The 24,701-nt window shown below is 45.2% G+C and overlaps 1 protein-coding gene across 1 annotated transcript in view; it reads right to left on the bottom strand.

Annotated features, from left to right (window-relative positions):
• Positions 1-21,239, bottom strand: part of LOC137357336 (retinal guanylyl cyclase 2-like) — a 38,017-nt gene extending 16,778 nt beyond the window's left edge. The window contains exons 1-9 of the mRNA XM_068023591.1: positions 20,498-21,239; positions 19,623-19,924; positions 15,919-16,273; positions 14,409-14,493; positions 13,502-13,598; positions 10,813-10,953; positions 5,060-5,140; positions 1,603-1,779; positions 111-267 (exon numbers count right to left, since the gene is read on the bottom strand). Of these exons, the coding sequence (XP_067879692.1) occupies positions 111-267; positions 1,603-1,779; positions 5,060-5,140; positions 10,813-10,953; positions 13,502-13,598; positions 14,409-14,493; positions 15,919-16,273; positions 19,623-19,924; positions 20,498-21,239 (2,137 nt within the window). The remainder of the gene's footprint in view (positions 1-110; positions 268-1,602; positions 1,780-5,059; positions 5,141-10,812; positions 10,954-13,501; positions 13,599-14,408; positions 14,494-15,918; positions 16,274-19,622; positions 19,925-20,497) is intronic.
• Positions 21,240-24,701: the final 3,462 nt, after the last annotated feature.

The raw sequence follows: 24,701 nt of genomic DNA, 5'->3' as shown, positions 1-24,701 counted from the left end.
GGTTCATCAGAAGGTGTCAAGGGAAGTCAAGAGAGGGCGTGAGAAAATTGCACAGGCAATTATAATGAGCGAGTTTCTGACTATGTATAAACAGGGCCAATGGTATTTACCTTCTGGTTTAGGCTCTATCCACATAACCTTCTGAACCTCCAGTAACTCATTATAGCCATAATCAGTGACCTTTAACACAAATCTTCCGTCTACCACACAGTTCCTGGATTTCAAACGCCTGTGAACCAGGTCTCGATGGTGCAGAAACTTCATGCCCTGTGAAATGGAGCAGACCAGCGTGAATCCCAAAGTATTATCACTGTTGCTTTGATGTTACATCCAGTCAAACTACTACATAGGTAATCAACATGCATTGCTTAATCTCACACACACAGAGAACATAGGATTACCATGGAGGGAGTGCAACAAAGGTTGATTAGACTGGTTCCTGGGTTGAGGGGACCATCCACTATGGGGAGAGATTGAGTAGACTCGGCCTATATTCCCTGGAATTTAGAAGAATCAGAAGTGATCTCATTGAAACATATAAAATTCTTGAGGGACCCAACAGGGTAGCTGCTGAGAGTATTTTTCTCCTGGGCTGGAGGGTCTAGAACACGGGGGGGTCACAATCTCAGGATAAGGGGTCGGCCATTTAGAACTGAGATGAGGAGAAATGTCATCACTCAGAGGGTTGTGAATCTTTGGAATTCTCTATCCCAGAGAGCAGTGGGTGCTCAGTCGTTGAGAATATTCAAGACAGAAGTCAATAGATTTTTGGGCACGAAGAAAATTAAGGGATTATGGAAATAGTGCGAGAAGGTGGAACTGAGGCAGATGATCAGCCATGATCTTGTTGAGTGGTGAACCAGGCTCAAAGGGCTGAATGGCCTCCTCCAGCTTCTATGTCTTATGTTCTTTTATGACATGGAATTTGCAACACAGAGGGGCCATTCGGTGCAACAGGTCCATGCTGACCTTTATTCTCCACATGAGCCTCCACCCTCCCTACTTCATCCAATCCCATCAACATATCCTTTTACTATAAGTGTTGAATAATTAGTCTGAATTAGCCAACAATCCTAACAGGTAAGGAAACACCCAGTTAACAGTGACCATAACATAAATGAACTCAACATTAGTCTTGAGATGGGACCTCATGAACTGAGGTTTTAATTTCGACCTAGCAGATTTTGGCAGGAACTGATAACAGTAGCCTGAGCAGAGCTCATATAACTCACAATCGAACAGTGGGAGCTGTTCAGAGATGTATTTGATAGAATACAATACCCTTACATACCCTGAAAGGAAGAGATATCTAATTGAACGACAGTTTAAAACTGGTTTACAGGGAGCACAAGAGGCAGCGATTAATAGATTGAAGTTCTGAAGACAGTATAAAGAGACTCAAATCTTCAGCTGTGATAGGTGACAACTGAGAGGGGGGCAGGCTTACGGAGATATCAGAGATACTAGGTGAAATAGAAAAGGTTAATCTGAAAAAAAAAGCCCTGATTTTAACTCCAGGCAGGTTTTAGGTCAAATCATTTCCAGGCCATTTTAACCCCTGGAACGTCTAAAATTGCTTCAGACGTTCTGAAGTCCATTTACCTTGATCAAGTCGAGGAGGAGGGAAGACTTGAACATCCAGTCGAGTTTCATGTCCTCGTTTGCAATGAGGTCCTCCAGACTCCCCCGAGAGCAGTGCTCAGTCACAGTTGCGAGGATGCCACAGTCGTGGAAAAGGCCCAGGAACGGATTCACATTCTCGTGTCTCATATCCCGGATCTGGAAGGATCATTTGTATCTCTTGTTACATAGAACCTACAGCACAGAAATAGGCCATTCGGCCCAACTGGTCTGTGCCAGCATTTATACTCCACGTGAGCCTCCTCCCACTCCTCTTGATCTCACTCCGTCCTTCTATTCCTTTCTGCCTCTTCTGTTTATCCAGCTTCCCCTTAAATGTATCAACACTATTCACCTCAACCTGTGCTAGCGAGTTCCACATTCGCACCACTCTCTGGGGAAAGATGTTTCTCCTGAATTCCCTGTTGAATACATTGGCCACTTTCTTATATTTATGGACCGTAGTTGAGGAATCTTCCACATGTAGAAACATCTTCTCAATATCTACCTTATCGAAACCCCTTTGCAATTTTGAGAATCTCTATCAGGTAACCCTTCAGTATTCTCTTTTCTAGAGAAAACAGCCTCAGCCAAATCAGACCTCTCAGTTCTGCCATCATCCTTGTAAATCTGTTCTTTGACCTTCTCCAGTGCATCTGTGCACCAAGTATGGCCTAACCAAGGTTCTGTGCAGATTTAACACAATCTCCCTACTTTTCAATTCTATCCTCGAGGAATCAACCCCAGTGCTTTATTTTCTTTTTTATGGCCTTATTAACCTAAGGCGCTACTTTTAGTGATTTGGGTATCTGTACCTCCAGATCCCTCTGCTCCTCTATCACAGTCAAGGAGTGTGTGGCATTCTTATTCATCCTGGCAAAATGAAACAACAACTTTCATTTATATAGCACCTTTAATGTAATAAAGCATTCCAAGGCACTTCTCAGGAGTGTTATAAAGCAAAATTTGACATCAAGCCACATAGGGAGATATTAGGGCAGATGACCAAATCTTGGTCAAACAGGAGGTTTTACAAAGCATCTTAAAAGGAGGAAAGCGAGGTAAAGGGGCAGAGAGGTTCAGGGAGGGAATTCCAGAGCTTAGGGCCCAGGCAGCCTGCCAATAGTGGAGTGATTAAAATCAGGGGTGCTCAAGAGGCCAGATTTGGAGGAGCACAGAGATCTTGAGGGCTGGAGGGGGTTACAGAGATAGGGAGGGCAAGGCCATGGAGGGATTTGAAAGCAAGGATGAGAATATTAAAATCGAGGCGTGGCTTAACCGGGAACCAAAGCAGGTCAGTGAGCACAGGGGGTGATGGGTGAACGCCTCACGCTTATCTATAATTATTTGCCAATTACATGCCCATTCTGTATTTATTTTGTTGCAGTCTTCCTTTGTATTAACTATACCCTCCCCAAATTTGGTGCTGTCTGCAAATTTGGACATTGCACTTCCTTGTTCAACTCATTATCTTAAGGTCTGCTCAAACTTTCTTTTTCCTTTTATTCTTTAAATTTAGGAACTGTTAATATTTGTTAGCTTTCCCCAATGCATACGGTGAATAAGCTTCACTCTGTCTTGTACAGGCTATAAAGGTTCTAAGTTCACCCCTTAGTCTGTGCTTAGTTATCTGATCTCAGTCACTGGACTGTTGTTGGGACTTACACTTGAGTGAAGATGGAGTGCCACACACACTGAAGGGTTAGAGATAGAGGAAGAAATGAGATGGCAATGGAAGGGGAGATACACTAAGGATTAGCTACTGAAGTGTTGAAGATGGAGTTGGAGGGACAGATGCAAAGAAGATTTAGGAAGATGAAAGAAGTAGTACACTGGGGGACGGAAGACACACTGAGGGACTGGAGTTCGAGGGAGACACACTCAGGGATTGACACACTAATGGATTGGAGATTGAGGGAGAGACACTGAGGGATTGGAGGTGGAGGGAAAGGCACTGGATACTGCAAAAGCTATGGGCCCTGACAATATTCCGGCAATAGTACTGAAGACCTGTGCTCCAGAACTTGCCGCGCCCCTAGCCAAGCTGTTCCAGTACAGCTACAACACTGGCATCTACCCTGCAATGTGGAAACTTGCCCAGGTATGTCCTGTACACAAAAAACAGGACAAGTCCAACCCGGCCAATTACCGCCCCATCAGCCTACTCTCAATCATCAGTAAAGTGATGGAATGTGTCATCAACAGTGCCATCAAGCGGCACTTGCTTAGCAATAACCTGCTTAGTGACGCTCAGTTTGGGTTCCGCCAGGGCCACTCAGCTCCTGACCTCATTACAGCCTTGGTTCAAACATGAACAAAAGAGCTGAACTCAAGAGGTGAGGTAAGAGTGACTGCCCTTGACATCAAGGCAGCATTTGACTGAGTATGGCATCAAGGAGCCCTAGCAAAACTGGAGTCAATGGGAATCAGGGGGAAAACCCTCTGCTGGGTGAAGTCATACCTAGCGCAAAGAAAGATGTTTGTGGTTGTTGGAGGTCAATCATCTGAACTCCAGGACATCACTGCAGGAGTTCCTCAGGGTAGTGTCCTAGGCCCAACCATCTTCAGCTGCTTCATCAATGACCTTCCTTCAATCAGAAGGTCAGAAGTGGGGATGCTCGCTGATGATTGCACAATGTTCAGCACCATTCATGACTCCGCAGATACTGAAGCAGTCCGTGTAGAAATGCAGCAAGACCTGGACAATATCCAGGCTTGGGCTGATAAGTGGCAAGTAACATTCGCGCCACACAAGTGCCAGGCAATGACCATCTCCCCTTGACATTCAATGGCATTACTATCGCTGAATCCCCCACTATCAACATCCTTGGGGCTACCATTGACCAGAAACTGAATTGGAATAGCCATATAAATACAGTGCCTACAAGAGCAGGTCAGAGTCAAGCAATGCACCAAGGCTCCTTAGACAGTCCCTTCCCAACCCGCGACCTCTACCAACTAGAAGAACAAGGACAGCAAATACATGGGAACGCCACCACCTGCAAGTTCCCCTCCAAGTGACACACCATCCTGACTTGGAACTATATCGCCATTCCTTCACTGTCGCTGGGTCAAAATCCTGGAACTCCCTTCCTAACAGCACTGTGGGTGTACCTACCCCAAATGGACTGCAGCGGTTCAAGAAGGCAGCTCACCACCACCTTCTCAAGGGCAATTAGGGATGGGCAATAAATGCTGGCCTAGCCAGCGACGCCTACATCCCATGAATGAATTTAAAAAAGGGTACACTGAGGGACTGGAGATTGAGGTACAGACACACTTATGTTATTTGTATTCAGGCAATTAACATTGTTGAGCAGCTTGGCCAATACAGCATGGTAACACACTTTGGTCTAGTCAGCAAGTGGAATTTTTCCAATCCTGAATTTATCTCAGGAATTAAAAATCAAGAAATTAAGAAAGGGTTACAATATCTCACCTTAGATAAAATAGTTTTCGTTGAGGGTTTGATCTCAGTCCATTTTCCATTCCAGATCATCTTCAGCCAAACCCAGTCTCCCTGTCCGAAAAAGATCACAGGTTCTACCAACCATTAGAATAAGACGGCACAGCATAAGAAGGCAGCCATTCGGTCCATTGTGCCTGTGCTGGTTCTTTGCAAGAGCTATCCAACTAATCCCACTCCTTTATTCTTTCCTTTTGAACTGTATATCCAACTCCCTTTTGCCAATGATGGTACATGCATGACCCTAATCCTACCATCCATATCCATCGCAAACAACTTTCAGTGGTCGCCTACCAGCAAGACAGAAAGTCGTCCCAATTAGCTTGCTCACTGACCCAGCTATTTAAGCCCTCTCTTAATTCTCTTCATTTGCAATTTGAATAGGCAAACTCATGCTTCCTGCCAACGTAACCTACTACCTTAAAGTGTTCTTGGGAATGAGTAGGTTAACTCAAGGTTAATTATCTACCCTTTTGTGGCAAAATTGGTGCTGGATGGTGTGTAGGACTCAAAATGTGTCATGCTTCATGCAAAACCCTTTTTCTTATGACAGGCTAATTTTCTAATCAGATTTATTTACAAATGTGATTACAAACTACAGTATTAAATGGTGTTAGAAGTCATCAAGGGGTCAACAAATAAATCATCCATTAAGTCCCTTTGCATTCTGTTTAAACCAAGGGACAAGATCACCTAATTCTCAGAAGCAAAATATGGAAGAGTTGCACTCTTGGGCAGAATAATATACTCCTAGGCAGCTTTGCTCCCGTAGCTGAGACAGAATCAGTTGCCATTCAAAAGCTTTGAGACAGAGCTTGGCTCGTTTGATGAAAGAGCCGAGCTGGAATTACCTTTTAAGCAATGAGTAAAACTGAAGGTAAAAATCTGTTTTTCTCCTAGCTACTTAAGAACTGCAAGAACATAGAAAGTAGGAGACGGAGTAGACCATTCAGCCCCTCGAACCTGCTCTGTTATTTAATAAGATCATGGCTGATCTTCTAACTCAACTCCACTTTACCACCCTATCACCCAAATCCCTTGATTCCCCAAAAATCTATTGAGATCTATCTTGAATATACTCAACAACAGCATGCACAGCTGTCTGAGGTGTAGGAACTAAGGGTTAACAACTGCCATGTTTAATCTGTTACTGCACTGCTTGAATGAATCGCCCCTCCACTCCCCAATTTAATGAAATATCAGCGGTGCTCTGGTGTGAGTATTATATACCGCCTAGATGGAAAACTCTATCAGTCGCCTCTGTACCAAAACCAAACTCACCACCATAGACATACATGATCTACAGTTTGCGGGTGACTGCGGTGTCATTGCCCACTCCGCACCAGATTTGCAAGCCGCTCTCGATTTCTTCAATTCTGCATACAAGAGACACAGCCTGTCCTTGAAAGAAAACTCATATCAACCCACACCTGGTCAGCCAAGTATTCCACCTAGGAGAGACTCGGGAATATGTTGAGCATTTCCAATACCTTGGCGGCCACCTCTGTCAAAAGGCCACCATTGGCGAGGAGATCCAACACTGGATCAGCTGCACCAGCTCAGCCTTCTACAATGTACGGCAGCAAGTGTTTGACAACAAAAACCTCTGCACGTCAACAGAAGTCCTAGTGTACAAAGCAGTTGTCACCACAGTCCTGTACTGCAGTGAGACCTGGACTGTGTATCCGCGACACTAAAGAGTGCTAGAGAAGTTCCATCAGCATTGCCTCTGCTGTATCCTCTGGATTCCATGGGAGGAGCATCGAACAAACACTAGAGTCCTTCTTGAAGCCAGCTCCACAGCATTCAGACAAAACTCCTGTAAAACCAACTTCGATGGACTGACCAGGTCTGGTCTTTTCAACTCTCAAATGACCGGGGAGGACAAAGAAAACGCTTCAAAGACACTCTGCGGCAACATTGACATTGATGAATGGGAGGAACTTGCTCCCTATCGTTCAAAATGGCAACAAGTTGTCTTGTCCATCAAGCTGCTACATGCTTTGAGTCCAAACACCTTAATGATGAGGCAGAGCGGTGGCAGAGGAAGGAAAGAAAAGGAAGCAAATCCTGGACTCCACCTCGTGGGACGTCCTACCCCATGTGTGGGGTCAGGAATCGGCTGTTCAAGTCACTTGAAGACTCAAGGCAGAAACCCACGACCTTCAGTAGACATCATCTCAAATTGAAGGACAGCTGACAACGACCATGACAAAACATGTGGGAATTTTAATCCGGATACAAATTTACACATGCAAGAGTGCAGTAGTTTTGTATGTTTGATAGTATAAATTGGAATTTGGGAGGTTTGAAGTGTTACAACCAGGTGAACAAAGTCTAGGGGTCTTGTGTTGTCTTCACCTGGTCTTATTGTAACAGGGTTTAATTTTAAACACACTGGGCTGAATTTTATTCAGGCGCCGCACTGCACAGCGGTGCCCTTTCAACTTAGCGGGGTGCCCACATTTAGCGGCTGCTGCAGAGCCCTGCGATATGTGCGGGGCACCGAGCCATATTCAGCACAGTGAGAGTGTTTTTGACAGCCCTATTTAAGGCGCCCCAGCACCTGCTTCCTGACAGCTGTCAAAGAAATACTTACCCGACTGCTGAAGGGTGGGGTTGCTGTCAATCTGGCAGCAAAGCAGAAAGTGCTGCAGAAATCCAGCAGGTCAGGCAGCATCTGTAGAGAGAGAAGCAGAGTTAACTTGTCAAAGTTCACAGGCCTGAAAGTTAACTCTGCTCGTCTCTCCACAAATTCTACCTGACCTGAGTTACCCCAGAACTTACCGCTTTGCTGCCATATACTTACCCTGCTGTGTCCCAGTGTCCTGTGAAGCTGTGAACTTCTTCTCCCACTCAAGTATAAAAATAGGCAAGTCATGCTGCAGCTGTACAGAACTTTAGTTAGGCCATACTTAGAATATTGCGTGCAATTCTGGTCGCCACACTACCAGAGGACGTGGAGGCTTTGGAGAGGGTACAGAGGAGGTTTACCAGGATGTTGCCTGGTCTGGAGGGCATTAGCTATGAGGAGAGGTTGGATAAACTCGGATGGTTTTCACTGGAACGACGGAGGTGGAGGGGCGACATGATAGAGGTTTACAAAGTTATGAGCGGCATGGACAGAGTGGATAGTCAGAAGCTTTTTCCCAGGGTGGAAGAGTCAGTTACTAGGGGACATAGGTTTAAGGTGAGAGAGGCAAAGTTTAGAGGGGATGTGCGAGACAAGTTCTTTACACAGAGGGTGGTGAGTGCCTGGAACTTGCTGCCGGGGGAGGTGGTGGAAGCAGGTACGATAGTGACATTTACGAGGCATCTTGACAAATACATGAATTGGATGGGAATAGAGGGATACGGACCCCGGAAGTGCAGATGGTTTTAGTTTAGGCAGGCATCAAGATCGGTGCAGACTTGGAGGGCCGAATGGCCTGTTCCTGTGCTGTACTGTTCTTTGTTTGTTGTTTAAGTGTAACATTCCTTCCCGTAGGTGCGCCACACCTGGGTGAATAATCTTGAATTTGCACATTCCAGAACGTGAGACTTAAAATGGACCATAAAAGGTATCAGAGGTTTACAGAGAACACACGGACACAAATGGGAATGCACGGGTGTGACAGCAGTGTAAATACGTCTTTCACTAAATGTTCCTCAACAATATGTGTGTCCTTTCCTCTGTGTGAATGATGTGCACCAGCATGTAGCACAAATGTCACATCCTTTTGTACTGTTGGGATATTCAGGTGTCTAACTCTGCATTCAGGAAGGGCGGGAAGGGGTGGGGGGGATGGATACACAGGGGTCTGACTCAGCATTCCTAAATGGAGGAGGAAAGTGGGGGGGAGGGGATATGCCCTTCTTGACGTCGCGGGCCTCTCCCCACAGCATCGAGGGTCCAGTAAAATTCAACCCACTGTGTTTTGAGCTCCCCTTTTTGTGAATCAGTGCTCACAGTTTCCAATTATCAGGCAAATAACCGAGCAAACAAAGGCTTTCTTTGGTTTAAAGCAGAAAGATGAAATTTATTAAACCTTAAACTTCACTCTAATACGGTTCACGCATGTGGATATACAACGTGCTCATGCTACCATGCATATAAACGTGTAAGATCGGGACAGAAAAGAGAAAAGTAGAACAGCTTGAGGCAATATCTTGTTACTGTTTCTCGAGCTTTGCTGTAAATCTTAATTGAAGTTATATTCTTGCATTTCGTTGGGGCCCAGTAATCATCTTAAAACTTTGTTCACGCGGCAAACCCATCTCTCTGAGTTTCACATGTCTTCGATGGTTTCAGTTCCCTGAGAGATAGGCAGGCAGGTGTTTTTAGTTCTCAGCAGGTTTGTCATATAACTAGTTTCTTATATGGAACAGTCTCTTCACATCCTTTGTTGGAGGCTCAAATTTCTCTGCCCCATCCAGCTAGCCACGTGACTAAAACTAGTCTGACTACTTCTGTGTATTGGAGAGCAACTGCAGAGCCTGCATTGTTTCAACATTGTCTGTTACCATGGAAATGTCTTTCCGGTCAGGGCTTGCAATTTTAAGTTTTAATGTTCATATGGCGAAATAATGTGTGCCTCAGTCTTGGCAGGTGGGGGTTTGCCGGACAGAAGTGATTGTTCAATCAGCTGGGCTGGAATTAATCTTGGGTTAGAAACTCTTTACGAAAGCTGAAATGTTTTGGGAACCATTGAGTGTTGAATTTAAAATGTTCTAACTCATTTTGCTCCAGGGCCTTTGTTCACAAGTAACCAGTTTGAACTGGTGTGTGCACATAGCTTGCTCTACCTTTTTTTAGGCTGTGTTTACTGACAATGTAACTACTAGTTGGTGCACATGTGCAAATGCAGCCTCAGCGACTGAAACGTCATTGTCTGCGAAGCCTCTGGCAGCTGCCAGTAATAAAGATGGCGCTGCTCAATTTGTCACAAAAAGGCAAATTGAACCCAAACTCCCTCATTCCTCAAAGGCCACAATCACCGCCCCAATCCCCAACAGTACCCCATAGTGACTGCAGTTCTCAGACGTAGAATATCCTGTTAAAATGCTGCAGTATTGTTTTAAAAAACTGAAATTATAAAAAGTGTAAGGACTCTAAATTATTTACAACAGCTTGCATTTATATAGTACCTTTACATAGAAAACGGCCCAAGATCAGAGGCAAGTTGTCAGGAGGTTAAAAGAAGATAGACATTTTTAAGAGAGGTAGAGAATTCCAAAGATTCACAGCTAGCTGAGTGAAGAAATTTCTCCTCCTCTCACGAGTTCCAGACTCTCCAGCCAGGGGGGGGAAAACAGTTTCTCAGCATCTACCGTGTCAAGCCCTCTAAGAATTTTATACATTTCAATGAGATCACTTCTCATTTTTCTCAACTCCAGAGATTACAGGCCTACCCTAACTCAATCTCTCTTCATAGGACAACTCTCTCTCATATCCCAGGAATCAATTTAGTGAACCATCATTGCACCTCCTCTTTCCTTAGTTTAGTTTTTCCCAACTCAGCCAGACTATAAAGGTCAGGTGTAAGAAATGAAGAATCTGCATTTATGTAGCACCTTTCATGACCTTAGAACACATCAAAGCACTGCACAGCTATTTAAGTCCATTTTATTTTGACATGTAGACACTGTCGTGATGCAGGGAAACTAATTATTGGAGAACTACATAAAAGTTATAGTAAATTATTCTATCCATTTAAAATCACCGCCGAGGAGAGTAGGAATTTTACCTCGTAAATGGCCACATTGCTGGTTTCTGGGGTGGCTGCCGTGAGACTCTTCCCGGAGATGGAATGTTTGGGGGTCTTTGTGCTTTTCAAGTCTGAGACACTTCTCCCTACAACAGATGTTTCATTCTCACCGTTGAGTCTCTGAATAACAATGTAAACATTTTTAAGAGTCGGAAAAGGCCCTTCATCCAGTAAGCCTGCCCCTTGTGATGTATCAACCCCACTAACCTGGATTTCTACCGATATATCACTTAATTCCTTGCCTCTCCAGAGACACAAACTATCGGAGAACTTCTTGTTACTTCTATAGCCTTCCCACTTAACTTATTCCAACACTCTGTCCCTCTTGGACCGAACACATTCCCGCCCTGAACTTCCTTCAAACTCCCAACATCCTCATTTGGAAACATGTCCGCAATATTTGAACAATCCGCCAGGTCTTAATTGCCACAAATTGATTGCGGTATCTATCACTGCTTAGTCCAGTCATGCATAAAACCTGGTCTAGAATTAAAGTTGATCATGACACAAGAAATAGGAGTAGGCCAATCGGCCCCTTGAATCTGCTCCACCATTCAATATATTCATGACTGTATTTACATCAACTCCATTTCCCTGCCCTATCCCCATAATCCCTTGATTCCCTGAGAATGTAAATATCAATCTCGGCCTTGAATATACTCAACATCCACAGCCCAAAGATTCCCAATGCTATGAGCGAAGAAATTTCTCATCACATTCCTTATCCTGAGACTATATCCTCTAGTTCGGGACTGTCCAGTCAGGGGTGACAGTCTCTCAGTGTCTACCCTGTCAAGCCTCCTCAGAATTTTATATGTTTCAATCAGATTACCTCTCCTTCTAAACTCCAGAGAGTATAGACACATTCTCAGAATTGTTACCGTGCAGGAGGTGGCGACCATTCGGCCCATTGTGTCTGCACTGGCTCTCCGAATGAGCAATTCACCTAATGCCATTCCTCTGCCTTCTCCCCGTAACCCTGCACATTTTTCCTTTTCAGATAACAGTCGAATTCCTTTTTGAAAGCCTTGATTGAAGCTGCCTCCACCACACTCTCAGGCAGCGCATTCCAGACCTTAACCTCTCGCTGCATGACGTTTTTCCTCATGTCACTTTTCCTTCTTTCGCCAACCACTTTAAATCGGTGCTCTCTCATTCTCGATCCTTTCACGAGTGGGAACAGTTTCTCTCTATCTACTCTGTCCAGACCCCTCATGATTTTGAATACCTCTATCAAATCACCTCTCAGCCTTCTCTTCTCCAAGGAAAACAGCCCTAACTTCTCCAATCTATCTTCATAACTGCAGTTCCTCATCCTTGGAACCATTCGCTTGAATTGTTTCTGTACTCTCTCCAGTGCCCTCACAGCTTTCCTAAAGTGTGTCACCCAGAACTGGACGCGATACTCCAGCTGAGGCCAAACTAGTGTCTTATACAAGTTCAACATAACTTCCTTGCTCTTGTACTCTATGCTCCTATTAATAAAGCCCAGGATACTGTATGCTTTATTAACCGCTCTCAACCTGCCCTGCCATCTTCAATGACTTATGCATATATACCCCCAGGTCCCTCTGTTCTTGCACCCTTTATGTTATATTGTCTTTCCTTGTTCTTCCTATCAAAATGAATGACTTCACATTTGAACTTGATCTGTCACTTGTCCACCCATTCCACCAACCTGTCTATGTCTGTTTGAAGTCCTACACTATCCTCCTCACAGTTCACAATTGTTCCAAGTTTCATATCATCTGCAAACTTTGAAATTGTGCCCTGTACACCAAGGTCTAGGTTATTAATATTTCTCAGGAAAAGCAAGGGTCCCAACACTGACCCCTGGGAAACTCCACTACAAACCTTGCTCCAGCCCGAAAAACTTCCATTAACCACTACTCTCGGTTTCCTGTCACTCAGCCAATTTCGTATCCATGTGGCTACCGTCCTTTTTATTCCATGAGCTACAACTTTGTTCACAAGTCTGTTGTGTGGCACTGTGTCAAATGCCTTTGGAAGCCCATGTATACCAGATCAAGTGTTGCCCTCATCAACCCTCTCTGTTACCTCCAGCAAGTTCGTTAAACACGATTTTCCCTTAACGAGTCCATGCTGGCTTTCCTTAATTAACCTGCATATGTCCATGTGACTATTAATTTGGTCCCAAATTGTTCCTAGAAGTTTCTCCACTACCGAGGTTAAACTGAACGGCCTGTAGTTGCTGGGCTGATCTTTACATTATTTTTTGAACGAGGGTGTAACATTTGCAATTCTCCAGTCCTCTGGCACTACCCCTGAGCAAGAATTCCTCGCTCAAAGTGATTTCTACTCATTCCCATTGTTCCATTGGCCCAACAGCTCCTTGCTTACTCACGGGAATTCCTGACTGTTTTCACACTTACTCGCATCGTTACAATGGAGCCAATCACCTCCCAGAAGCACTCACATCATAGATTCCCACAGAGCACCAAACCCATCCCCGTTTACTGCCATCGCACCGAACCTCTGGAGAGATTTGACCACGAGGATGGGAATTTTAAAACCGAGACGTTGTTGGACTAGGAGCCAATGAAGCTTGGTGAGCACAGGGGGTGATGGGCGAACAGGACATAAGAGGTTTGGATGTGCTTATATTGCTCATGGGTTACGTTGTAGGCTAGACTGTAGACTTCCCTACCTTGCGGCTGAGCTGTGGGTTGATAAACACCAAGTCATCCAAGCTTAGAATTATCTTGTTGGGTCCCGATAACAGCTGAAGTTTTTGGAAGTGATCCCTATGCAACATCAACAGAAGGATTATGTACATCACCTGTCTTGACAATTTTTTCACGTCATTCCTTTCTCCAGGTAAACTCTCTCCCACTTCCTTCACATCTCAGTTTTGCCAGGCATATTATACTGACTATGTGGGTGAGTCTGCCACTAACCTTCTTCCCAAATGCCATACTGAAACTGGGGTGACTCGCCTTCTGGTTCACCTTCCCTTGCTGCGTGGGGCATCTTATAGAAAGAACAAACTTGCTTATTTCGCGGCGTCAGGATGTCCCAAAGTGCTTTACAGCCAATGAAGCACTTTTTTCTTTAAAGTATGGTCCCTATTGTAATGTAGGAAACGCAGCTACCAATCTGCGCACAGCAAGATCCCACAAACAGCAATGACACAGCAACCAGATAATCTGATTTCGTGATGTTGATTGAAGGATGTATGTTGACAAAGACATAGAGGAAAACATCCCCCACCCCACTCTCCTTCAAATAGTGGCCATGGGATCTTTTCTATCTACCCGAGAGGGCAGACAGGGCCTCGGTTTAACATCTCATCCTCAAGTGCTATGTCACTGAGTCTAAATTGACATCTAGTACCCAGGGGGAAAAAAATAATTTTATAAACAATAGGTTGAGGACAAAAAGTGGCAGTGTGGTTTAAGCACGAGTGCTCTTTTAAAGAACCGGCACGATGGGCCGAATGGCCTCCTCTGTGCTGTAAGTTTCTATGATTCTGTGCCTTTAGTATAGGAAGGGGCTGATAACAATTAGCAAGATAAAGCAAGAAGAAAATTGGATAAAATGTGAAATGTGCAAACCTGAAGAAATAAGCCAAGGCTCCAGCGACCAGAATCAAACCAGAGACCACGGTAGATATGAGCAGCACAAACATGGGGTCCACTCCTAGGCAGGAGATACAATACATGATCCATGGATCTCAAAGACATTTTTCCCCATTCAGTGTCAGTTAATGGCCAATAAAATTCAAGTCCACTCCTGGGAATAGCCCCGATTATTATACTATGGTCTGGAATGCATTGCCTGAAAGGGTGGTGGAAACAGATTTGCTTTCAAGGTGGAATTGGACAAATACTTAAAGGGGAACAGATTTGCAGGTCTATGGGGGAAAAGAGCAGGGGATTGGAACTAATTGGATAGCTCTTGGACAGTGTGCAGGGTAGATTTACCAGAGTGATACCTGGACTCTAGGTGTTAAATTACAAGGAGTGATTGCTAGGATTGTATGCCCTGGAATTTTGAAAAAGCTAAGCGGTGATTCTGAGCAAAGTTTTCACAATATTAAGGGGAATTGATAGGGTAGAGAGAAACCATTTCTGCTGGTTGGGGAGTCTAGGACTAGGGGGCACAGTCTAAAAATTAAAGCCAGCTTTTTCAGGAGTGAAATGAGGAAACACTTCTACACACAAAAGGTGGTAGAAGTTTGGAACTCTCTTCCATAAACAGCAATTGATGCTGGATCAATTGTTCATTTTAAACCTGAGATTGATAGATTTTTATTAACCAAAGTTTTAAGGGATGTGGGGCAAAGGCATATATATGGAGTTAGGTCACAGATCAGCCACGATCTCATTGAATGGCAGAATAGGCTTGCGGGGTTAAGTGGCCTCTTCAAAGAGTTGGCACAGGCACGATAGACCAAATGATGACCTCCTGTGCCATACGATTCAGTGATTCTCCTGCATTCCCCAGTAGGGTCTCTGAAGTGGGACTTGAACAAAAGCATATGTACAAGTGGAGAAAAGCCAAATGAGACTTTCATTCATTTAAACTTTGACTGATACTGCTACAATCCTCTGAACCTTTCTCTTTTGTTCCACCTACATTCCAATTCTCCATCCCACACGACATTCCTCATCTCCACAGCTCAACTATTCAAGACCCATCACACTATTCTTTCGCTGTCTCCTTCTCCTCCTAGGAATGGTGGAACTCTTCATCTCCCTCAGCCTTTCCATCCCTCCCACATTCTTTTTTTTTTGATTCATTCATGGGATGTAAACATCACTGGCAAGGACATCATTTATTGCCCACCCGTAATTGCCCTTGAGAAGGTGGTGGTGAGCCGCCATCTTCAATAAAAAAAACTGAGTGGCTTGCTGCGCCATTGCAGAGGGCAGTTACGAATCAACCCCATTGCTGTGGGTCTGGAGTCATGTACAGGCCAGACCAGGTAAGGTTGGCAGATTTCCTTCCCTAAAGGACATTCGTGAATCAGATGGGTTTTTACGTCAATCCAATAATTTCATAATCACCATGAGAGACAGAGAGCGAAGAAGTTTAAACTCGATGTGCTATAACCAATCTTACCTTCTGTACAGATGTCCTCGGAAACAAACCAGCACTCAGCATCTGTGCCGGGGACTGAGCCCTGCGGGAAATGGATGGCAGTGCCAAGGTATTTCAGGGTGCCCGTAGCCGTGTTGATTGAGTGAGTTGCTTTGAGTTGGTTCCCAGTTCCATCAGTGTCTAGAACCACGTAGTCAGCAATGACTACTCCATCTTTGTCCGTCCGCACAGCTTGGTTAAATCCGTCAAACCCGATTTCACTGGTATGCCAAGCAATGGTTGCCCCAGTTACCCATCTCCTTCTCTTGTAGGCATTTTCTGTTGCTTTGGCCAGGAAGTATATCGAGTTGTAAATGGTACCAAATAATGGAGAGACCTGTTAGAAAGAGCACATGTTGACAGTGCATACTTGACATGCAGAACCTTACAGCACAGGCGGAAGCCATTCGGCCCATCTTGCCTGTGCTGGCTATTTGAAAGAGCAGTCATGCTTCGGCATGGAATGGCGAGAGAACAGAAGGAGGCCATTCAACCTGACATTCCCAGGCTGGCTCTCTGTAAGAACCAGTCAGCTAGTCCCGTTCCTCCACACTTGCCCCATAGCCCTGCAAATTTTCTCTCTTCAGGTGCTTATCCAAGTCCCTTTTGAAAGCCACGATTGAATCTGCCTCCACCACACTCTCAGGCAGTGTCACACCCCCTCTTTTTGTCCGTAACCGCGCAAGTTCCTCATCTACAAATGGCCTCCTTCTGTGCTGTATTAATCTATGAGGGAACTGGAAGTGAGTCTCAGACTGAAATCCAATGAAAGGATTCAGATAGTTTGTATAGAGAACCATGCAGAGTTTGAGAATATACCATGCCCCTCACAACATATTAAGTATCCAACGACCATATGCAGTAACCATCATACAGTGCACAATGGATAATACGCTATGTAATTAGCAGATGAGCCATTAAGCCAAAGCCCCGTCTGCCCTCTCAGGTGGATGTAACAGATCCCAGAGCACTATTTCGAAGAGGAGCGTGGCGAGTTTTCCCTGGTATCCCAAACAATATTTATCCCTCAACCAACATCACCAAAAAAAAAACAGTTGATCTGGTCATTATCATGTTGCTGTTTGTGGGATCTTGCTGTGCGCAAGTTGGCGGCTGCGTTTCCCACTTTGCAACAGTGACTACACTTCATTGGCTGTAAAGCACTTTGGGATGTCCTGAAGTTGTGAAGGCACTACAGAAATGCAAGTTCTTTCCTTCTAGTGTGAAATGTATATTTTATTGCGTAAAGCGGTCTATCTGATATGTATTACACCATGTACAAATAAACCCATAAAATCGCAGAATTCTACAGAATGAGGCCATTCAGCCCATCGTGCCTGTGCTGGCCCTTTAAAAGAGCTATTCAATTAGTCCCACTCCTCTTGCTCTGCCCCGTATCCCTGCAAATCTTTCCTCTTCCGGTATTTCTCCAATTCCCCTTTTGAAAGTTACTATTGAATCTGCTTCCGCCGCCCTTTCAGGCAGCGCGTTCCAGATCACAGCAACTCACTGTGCAAACGTCCTGTTCCGAACAATACGCAGTGTGATGGATGTGAACACACTCAGGTCATTTGCCTCTCAATCTGACTGAGCAAAGCAGCAGTAGCCGAAGTAGATTGAGAAGTGACTATCTTCTATGTAATCGGATTATTTCATATAAATACCTTGGTTTAATTCGCTGCCCGAGGATTTTAGATTTAATTCAACTTAGGCAGAGCACTGTCCTGAAATATTTAAGTCTATCAAAGCTGAGGTTGCCCAGCTGAAAGTTGGTCACTGGGAACAATTTTATGCAACCCTTTTCGACTTTCAAAAAAGTTCTGCAGATGCTGGAAGACTGAAGTAAAAGCAGAAAATGCTGGAAATATTCAGCAGGTCAGGCAATGGCTGTGGAGACAGTGTTAACGCTTCAGGTCGACTGCTCCACAGGTTCCCCCCTCTCTCTGGAAACACTGGCTAGTTTTGCCACACAGCGCCATTGGGCTGATCTCTGCCACTTTGCTGGATTGGCCATCATTGGCGTCTGAGCCTGTGCAGTGAGTGCCCAACAGGGCGTTCAGCCCAGCACAGCTCTGTAACTGAGCTGACACCTGTTGTCATAGAGAATGATACAGCCCTGCCAATTTTTCCCCTTCAAGTATTTCTCCAATCCCCCTTTTGAAAATTACTATCGAATCTGCTTCCACCGCCCTTTCAGGCAGCGCGTTCCAGATCACAACAATTCGCTGCGTTAAAAAAAAGTTTCCTCGTGCTGTCTCCGCTTTTTTTTTTGGCAGATGGAAGATTTTCTCCACTGGTTTGACTTTATCTTTTGTATATTCCCTATCCTGGCCAGGGTTATTCTTGTCCATCTATATTTTACTGATAAAACCCGGGTCACTGCTCCTCTCAATTGCCCTAACATCCAAATGAGTCATTTGTTACAATCAAGATTCATCACTGTCTCAAAACTCCTTCTCTCCCAGCACCTGAACATCTCCCTCATTTCCCTTAGCCTTAGGTGTCATGGTTTAGTGGATCGTACCCTCTCCCCTCAGAGTCAAAAGGTTGTGGGTTCAAGTCCTACTCCAAAGACTTGGGACCATAATCCAGTCTAACACTCCCAGTGCAGTACTGAGGGAGCACTACACTGTCGGAGGGGCCGCCTTTCCGGTGAGACATTAAACCGAAGCCCTCTCAGGTAAAAAACCCACCATGATCGCATGGCCACTATTTCAAAATCCTCCCTGGTGTCCTGGCTAATATTTCCCCCTCAATCAATGTCACTTAAACAGATGATCTGATCATCATCACATTACTGTTTGTGGGAGCTTGCTGTGCACAAATTGGCTGCCGTATTTCCCACACTACAAGAGGGACTGCACTCCAAACAGTACTTCATTGGCTGTAAAGCGCTTTGGGACATCCTGGGGATGTGATAGTTGCTATAGAAATGCTAATCGTCCTTTATTTCTAACTCATGCACCCTTCCACAAGTGGAGGTGAAGAGTGATCAGGACCGGGGACCTTGGCTCATTTCCCCCTTCTCTAACCCAGGGCACTAAACTTACATGTCGTGTCCCAATTGGCCGAGATCAGCCAAGTTATCAAATAGCATGGTGCATCTTCCTGCTTTGTATGGTTTAGCTTCCCACTGGTATAATTAGCCAAGCCATTGAGGGGGGGGGGGGGGGGGCGCGGGGGGAGCTCTGTAAACTTAAGGCCATCGAAAACTCTGCAGCCCATGTCCCAACTTGCACCAAGTCCCGTTCACCCATCACCCCGGTGCTTGCTGACCTACAGTGATTCCCAGGAAAGCAATGCCTCAATTTTCATCCTTGTGTTCAAGCCTCCTCCCCCCTATCTCCGTCACCTCCTCCAGCCCTACAACCCTTTGAGATATCTGCCCTCCTCCAATTCTGGCCTCTTGAGCATCCTTGATTTTAGCTGCTGAGGCCCTGAAGCTCTGGAATTACCTCCCTAAACCTCTCGGCCTCTTTTGCCTCCTTTAAGATGCTCCTTAAAACCGACCTCTTTGACCAAGCTTTTGGTCGCTTGTCCTAATGTCTCCTTATATGGCTCAGAGTCAGATTTTGTTTGATAATGGCTCCTGTGAAGCAGCTTGGGATGTTTTGTTATGTTAAAGGCGCTATATAAATAATAAGTTGTTGCAGTGAAATATTTTCCCAATTGCCAAAGCTACCAACCTGTGTTGGCCGCAGAGAAGTGCTGATCTCATTGTTCTCCAGAGCTTCCTGCAGGACCTCATGGAAGTCCTTATCCTTGGAGTCCATGGTTATAGTGAGCACTGCATCATAAGAGCGTCGCAGCCCCGGGTCCCCAGCCAGAACTGGGTAGGAAGCGTTCTTGTATGGGAGGCTGTAATGGATGGTGTCGTAGGGAATGAACACGTAGCTCCCATCTGCCATCTTCATCTTCTCCGCCTGCTCCAGAAACAGCAGCTGATCTTCCCCTCCAATGAGGACCGAGTGCATGCACATGATCACCACTGAAACGCACAATAAATAGCATTTCTGTAGCGCCTTCCACAACCACGGGACAGCTCATGCAGCGTTTCACAGTCAAGGAAGTGCGTCTGAAGTGTGGTCATTGCTGCAACGCTCCCAGTCTGACAATGCCTCAATTTTAAAATTCTTATCCTGGTTTTCAAATCCCCCCACAGCCGTACCCCCCACCCACCTAACTCTGGAACCTCCCCCTCCAGTCCTACAACCCTCGGAGATCTCTGCTGCCTGTCTAGTTCTGGCCCCTGGCGCGTCCCCCAATTTTAATGGCTCCACGGTTCTGGAATTGCCTCCCTGAACCTCTCCACCTCTCTCTCCGCCTTTGAGTCAGTCACTCTTTAAAACCCCTACCTCTTTGACCGAACTGTTCGTAGATGTGGCTTGGAGCCAAATTTTGTTTGAAAATTGCTCCCATGAATCGCCTTAGGAATTTTTCAACTATAGTAAAGGTGCTATATAAATACAAAGTAGTTGTTGTCCTTGAGCCATCGGAAGCTCATGCTTACTTTTGTTTTAAGCCACTTGGCTTTCCAGGTACCCAAACGCATACTCCCTACCTCTTACATTGCCCACTTGTTTGATACGCCTCAGAACGTCCACAGCTCCCTCGGCATCGGCCTCCATAGTGTCCACCAGAGCAACGGGAAGGCCATAGTACCGGAGATAGTTGGCCAGCTCCTGCCCAGTCTCCGCCCACAGGTCTTGCTCCGAAGTGACCACAGCCACGCGGGCCCAGCGGAAGTGCTTCAAGACATTGAATAAGACCTTGGTGGCCAAGGGGATCGGCCTAGCGAAGGTGGGGAAGCCCTCACCGCTGTCCAGCTCAGGGGCGAGGCAAGCCCAGGAGAAGACTGGCTTGTTCCAATGCTTCCCAAGGAGACCAGCGGCTGTGCAATATCCGGGGTTCAGGGGGCCAATGAAACCTGAAGCATACTTCTCCAGTCTGACAAAGCCAGCCAGACCTCTGGATGTCTGGCAATCCTCACTGAGCAGGACATAATCGTACCAATATCCTCCACTCAAAGATGGATCCTTATTTATCCTGTTGGTTGCTAACCTTGCAGCGACATCAGGTAATGCCTTGGAGAAGATTGGGTCACAGATCCAGGGACCTACAAGACCTATTCTGAAGGTTGCCGTTTGGCCACAACGAGGCAAGTAGAGGCCAATCAGAAGTGCAAGTTGAAGCCCCTTGTAATCCCATTGGCTGTTTGTTGTGCGGACTCTTCCACCGATCCACCCGGGGTAGTTGGACAACACGAGAAGAAAATTCAGGAAGCCAAATCTCAAAGTCGGCATCGTTCACCCTCGGGAGATGGCCAGGCCCTGCCAATTTTCTTTCAAAGCCCTTCCATCCGCTGCGTGGCAGCTCCTTCACACTCTGACAAAGAGCTGGGAATTTCATAAAACACCGTGGAAGCCTCCAGTGGAACCTGAAAGACAAGATCGGGGAGGATTAACACAATGGCAAATGCCCTTCCCATGACCTCAAAACGGTGGAACTCTTTGCCTCCTTCAGTCTTCCCTTCATCCTGGTGTCAGCTGTGGTGTAATGGGTCACACTCTCTCACTTCTGAGTCGTGGGTTCCAGTCCCACTCCAGAGACTAGAGCACAAAATCCAACCTGACACTCCCAGTGCAGTACTGAGGGAGCTCTGCACAATTAGGAGTGCCGCCTCGTGGATGCGCCATTAAACCAAGGCCCCATCTGCCCCCTCAGTTGGGTGTAAAAGGTCCCACGGCCATAAGTCAAAGAAGAGCAGGGAGTTCTCTCTAGTCTCCTGGGCCAATATTTATCCATCAACCGACATCCCTAAACACAATCGTTTCACATATGAATCAGGAGCAGAAGGAGACCATTCACCCCCTCGATCCTGCTCCACCAATTTCATTGCTCTTTGTGGGAGCTTGCTGCGCGCGGGTTGGCTGCCACGTTTCCGACATTACAACAGTGGATACACTTCAAACGTCTGTTCAGCGCTCTGGGACGGTCCTGAGGTGTTGAAAGGCGCTATAGAAATGCAAGTCTATCTTTCACTTCAGGATCATAATCTCCTTCCCTGGTATATATTACAGGCGAAGTATCGGAGTTTGCTCTCCTCACTACAAACAGCTAGAAAGTCTGGTCATCCCATACTTAATTTGATTGAAATCCTCACATTGAATCCACACTCATGGCTTAAGACTGAGACAATATTATAAATGTCGGAGCCTTGCCTTTGATTTGACTAATCCAACCTCAGACTAACAAGATTGATGGATTAACAGACCAACTGTTCTTTTTAGAACAAGGATCAAGGAACAAAGACTCAAGAAGGAGATATAAACGTGGAGAAACAGGTGGCTAAATATGGATAGAGGGAGGCAAAAGGCCCAGAAAGAAAATCCCAGAGATTCCTCTTACTGCAAGCAATCCCAGTGATTCCCACCGGTGACAGGCGCTCCCAGACCAGGATTTCCCTCTGGTGTCAGGCCAGCTATTTCCTGCAATAATGCAGTAGCAGACAGTGGTACACAGGCATTAAGTGTGGTAACTTAACACAACAGTGTATTCTTATATAATACTTCCACAAGCATTAGTAATACTTATATTCACATATTGCCATTTAGCAAATCATCTCAGACTGCAGCATAATTTATTCAAAAGGCAGCGCTCAATGCAAAATTTTAATTAAAAGTAGTTTATAATGTCGCCTAAGCTCCTATGTCCCAACCGGTGCCCCTTGACTGGATTAGTTTCATGTACAAAACACGCACGGCTCAGAATCAATGGCACATTTGGGACTATTCCAGGTCTTCTTCACGAATATCAAATTTGGATTAATCTACATCTACTTATCGAGCATTTTAGCACCTTGCATTATTTTCCTTTGTTAAAGGGGCTGTATAAACACATGCTATTAATGGCATCATCAAAGTTAACCATTAATCTGGATCAGTTTCACAAACATCTAGTTTAGATTAATCATTTAGTTTAATTTAGAATAATTGTTTTGGAACTCTCTCACAAATGTCAAAAGTGGAGAGTTGCAGTTCAGTTTCACAAAAAAAGACAGACTTGCGTGTCTACAGCCATTTCACTGCCTTAGAACTTCCCAAAGCACTTAACAACTAATGAAGGACTAGACTACTGTAATGAGGGCACCACAACATTGAACTGTCCTAGATCCATCTTGCCAACACACCATCCAGATTGTTCGCGATCCAGTTCAACAACACACCATCCAGATTGTTCGCGATCCAGTTCAACAACACACCATCCAGATTGTTCGCGATCCAGTTCAACAACACACCATCCAGATTGTTCGCGATCCAGTTCAACACACCATCCAGATTGTTCGCGATCCAGTTCAACAACACACCATCCAGATTGTTCGCGATCCAGTTCAACAACACACCATCCAGATTGTTCGCGATCCAGTTCAACACACCATCCAGATTGTTCGCGATCCAGTTCAACACACCATCCAGATTGTTCGCGATCCAGTTCAACACACCATTCAGATTGTTTGTGATCCAGTTCAACACACCAGATTGTTTGTGATCCAGTTCAACACACCATTCAGGTTGTTCTAGATCCAGTTCAACATACCATTCAGATTGTTCAAGATCCAGTTCAACACACCATTCAGATTGTTCGAGATCCAGTTCAACACACCATTCAGATTGTTCGTGATCCAGTTCAACAACACACCATTCAGATTGTTCTAGATCCAGTTCAACAACACACCATTCAGAATGTTCGAGATCCAGTTCAACACACCATTCAGATTGTTCGAGATCCAGTTCAACACACCAGATTGTTCGTGATCCAGTTCAACACACCATTCAGATTGTTCGAGATCCAGTTCAACACACCATTCAAATTGATCTAGATCAATTTCAACACACCATTCAGATTGATCTAGATCAATTTCAACACACCATTCAGATTGTTCTAGATCCATCTCAACGACTCACCATTCAGACTGTTCTAGATCCATTCTGCCCACACACTCAGATTGTTCTAGATTCAACAACAAACATTGTTGTTGTTCTAGACCTCTTCACAAACGCTGACCATGACTCCAGCAGCTTGTGAAATTACCTATCCTGACAGCAATTCCAACGTTCTCACACTCTGGACTTGCGACCGAGTCCTGGCTGAAGTTTATAGTTCTCCAAATACAACTACATGCTTAATTTTAAGGGTTTAACATGAGCAAGAAAAAAAATAAATTCCGCAACTATGTTTAAACATGAGCCTCAGTGCTTTCACACAAAGTGTAGGAACAAATTGGCATTTCCCCATATTTTCTTGTTGCTAAAATTGCATTTATTTGGTTCCCGTAACCTTCGCAAACCAAATGGGTTATTTAAAAAAAAAGAAAACTCACTGAAGTCTATGTTATTACGAAGGAACTAACCTGTGCAAATCGGTGATCGGAGCAGATATCAGCGACTAGATTCAGACCATAATAAAAAAGGTGATGAGTTCCTTCGGCGAATGACCCAGGATTCCAGTAGCTTGGGTTAGAAGTTTGCACCCAAGGGGAGGTTTGGGAAGAGGGGTCCGGATGCTGGTCTGTTTCAGCCTCTCCAATCCCTTTGCCTTATCAGGGCTGGGGGGGAACAGCAGAGGCTAGATGCAAGGAACAGTGGACGAATAGAATAGGAAAAAGCAAGGGAGAGATAAAGACTGCAGGTTTAGATGGGCTTGGAGCAGATCACCACTGCTTTGGAGCTCCTGCTTTTACTTAATCCCTGCTCTCCACCACTATT

The sequence above is a fragment of the Heterodontus francisci genome, chromosome 48 (assembly GCF_036365525.1).
Source record: "Heterodontus francisci isolate sHetFra1 chromosome 48, sHetFra1.hap1, whole genome shotgun sequence".
Lineage (NCBI taxonomy): Eukaryota > Metazoa > Chordata > Chondrichthyes > Heterodontiformes > Heterodontidae > Heterodontus > Heterodontus francisci.
Note: the sequence above shows the minus strand (reverse complement) of the source record. Positions and strands in the feature narration are given on the sequence as shown.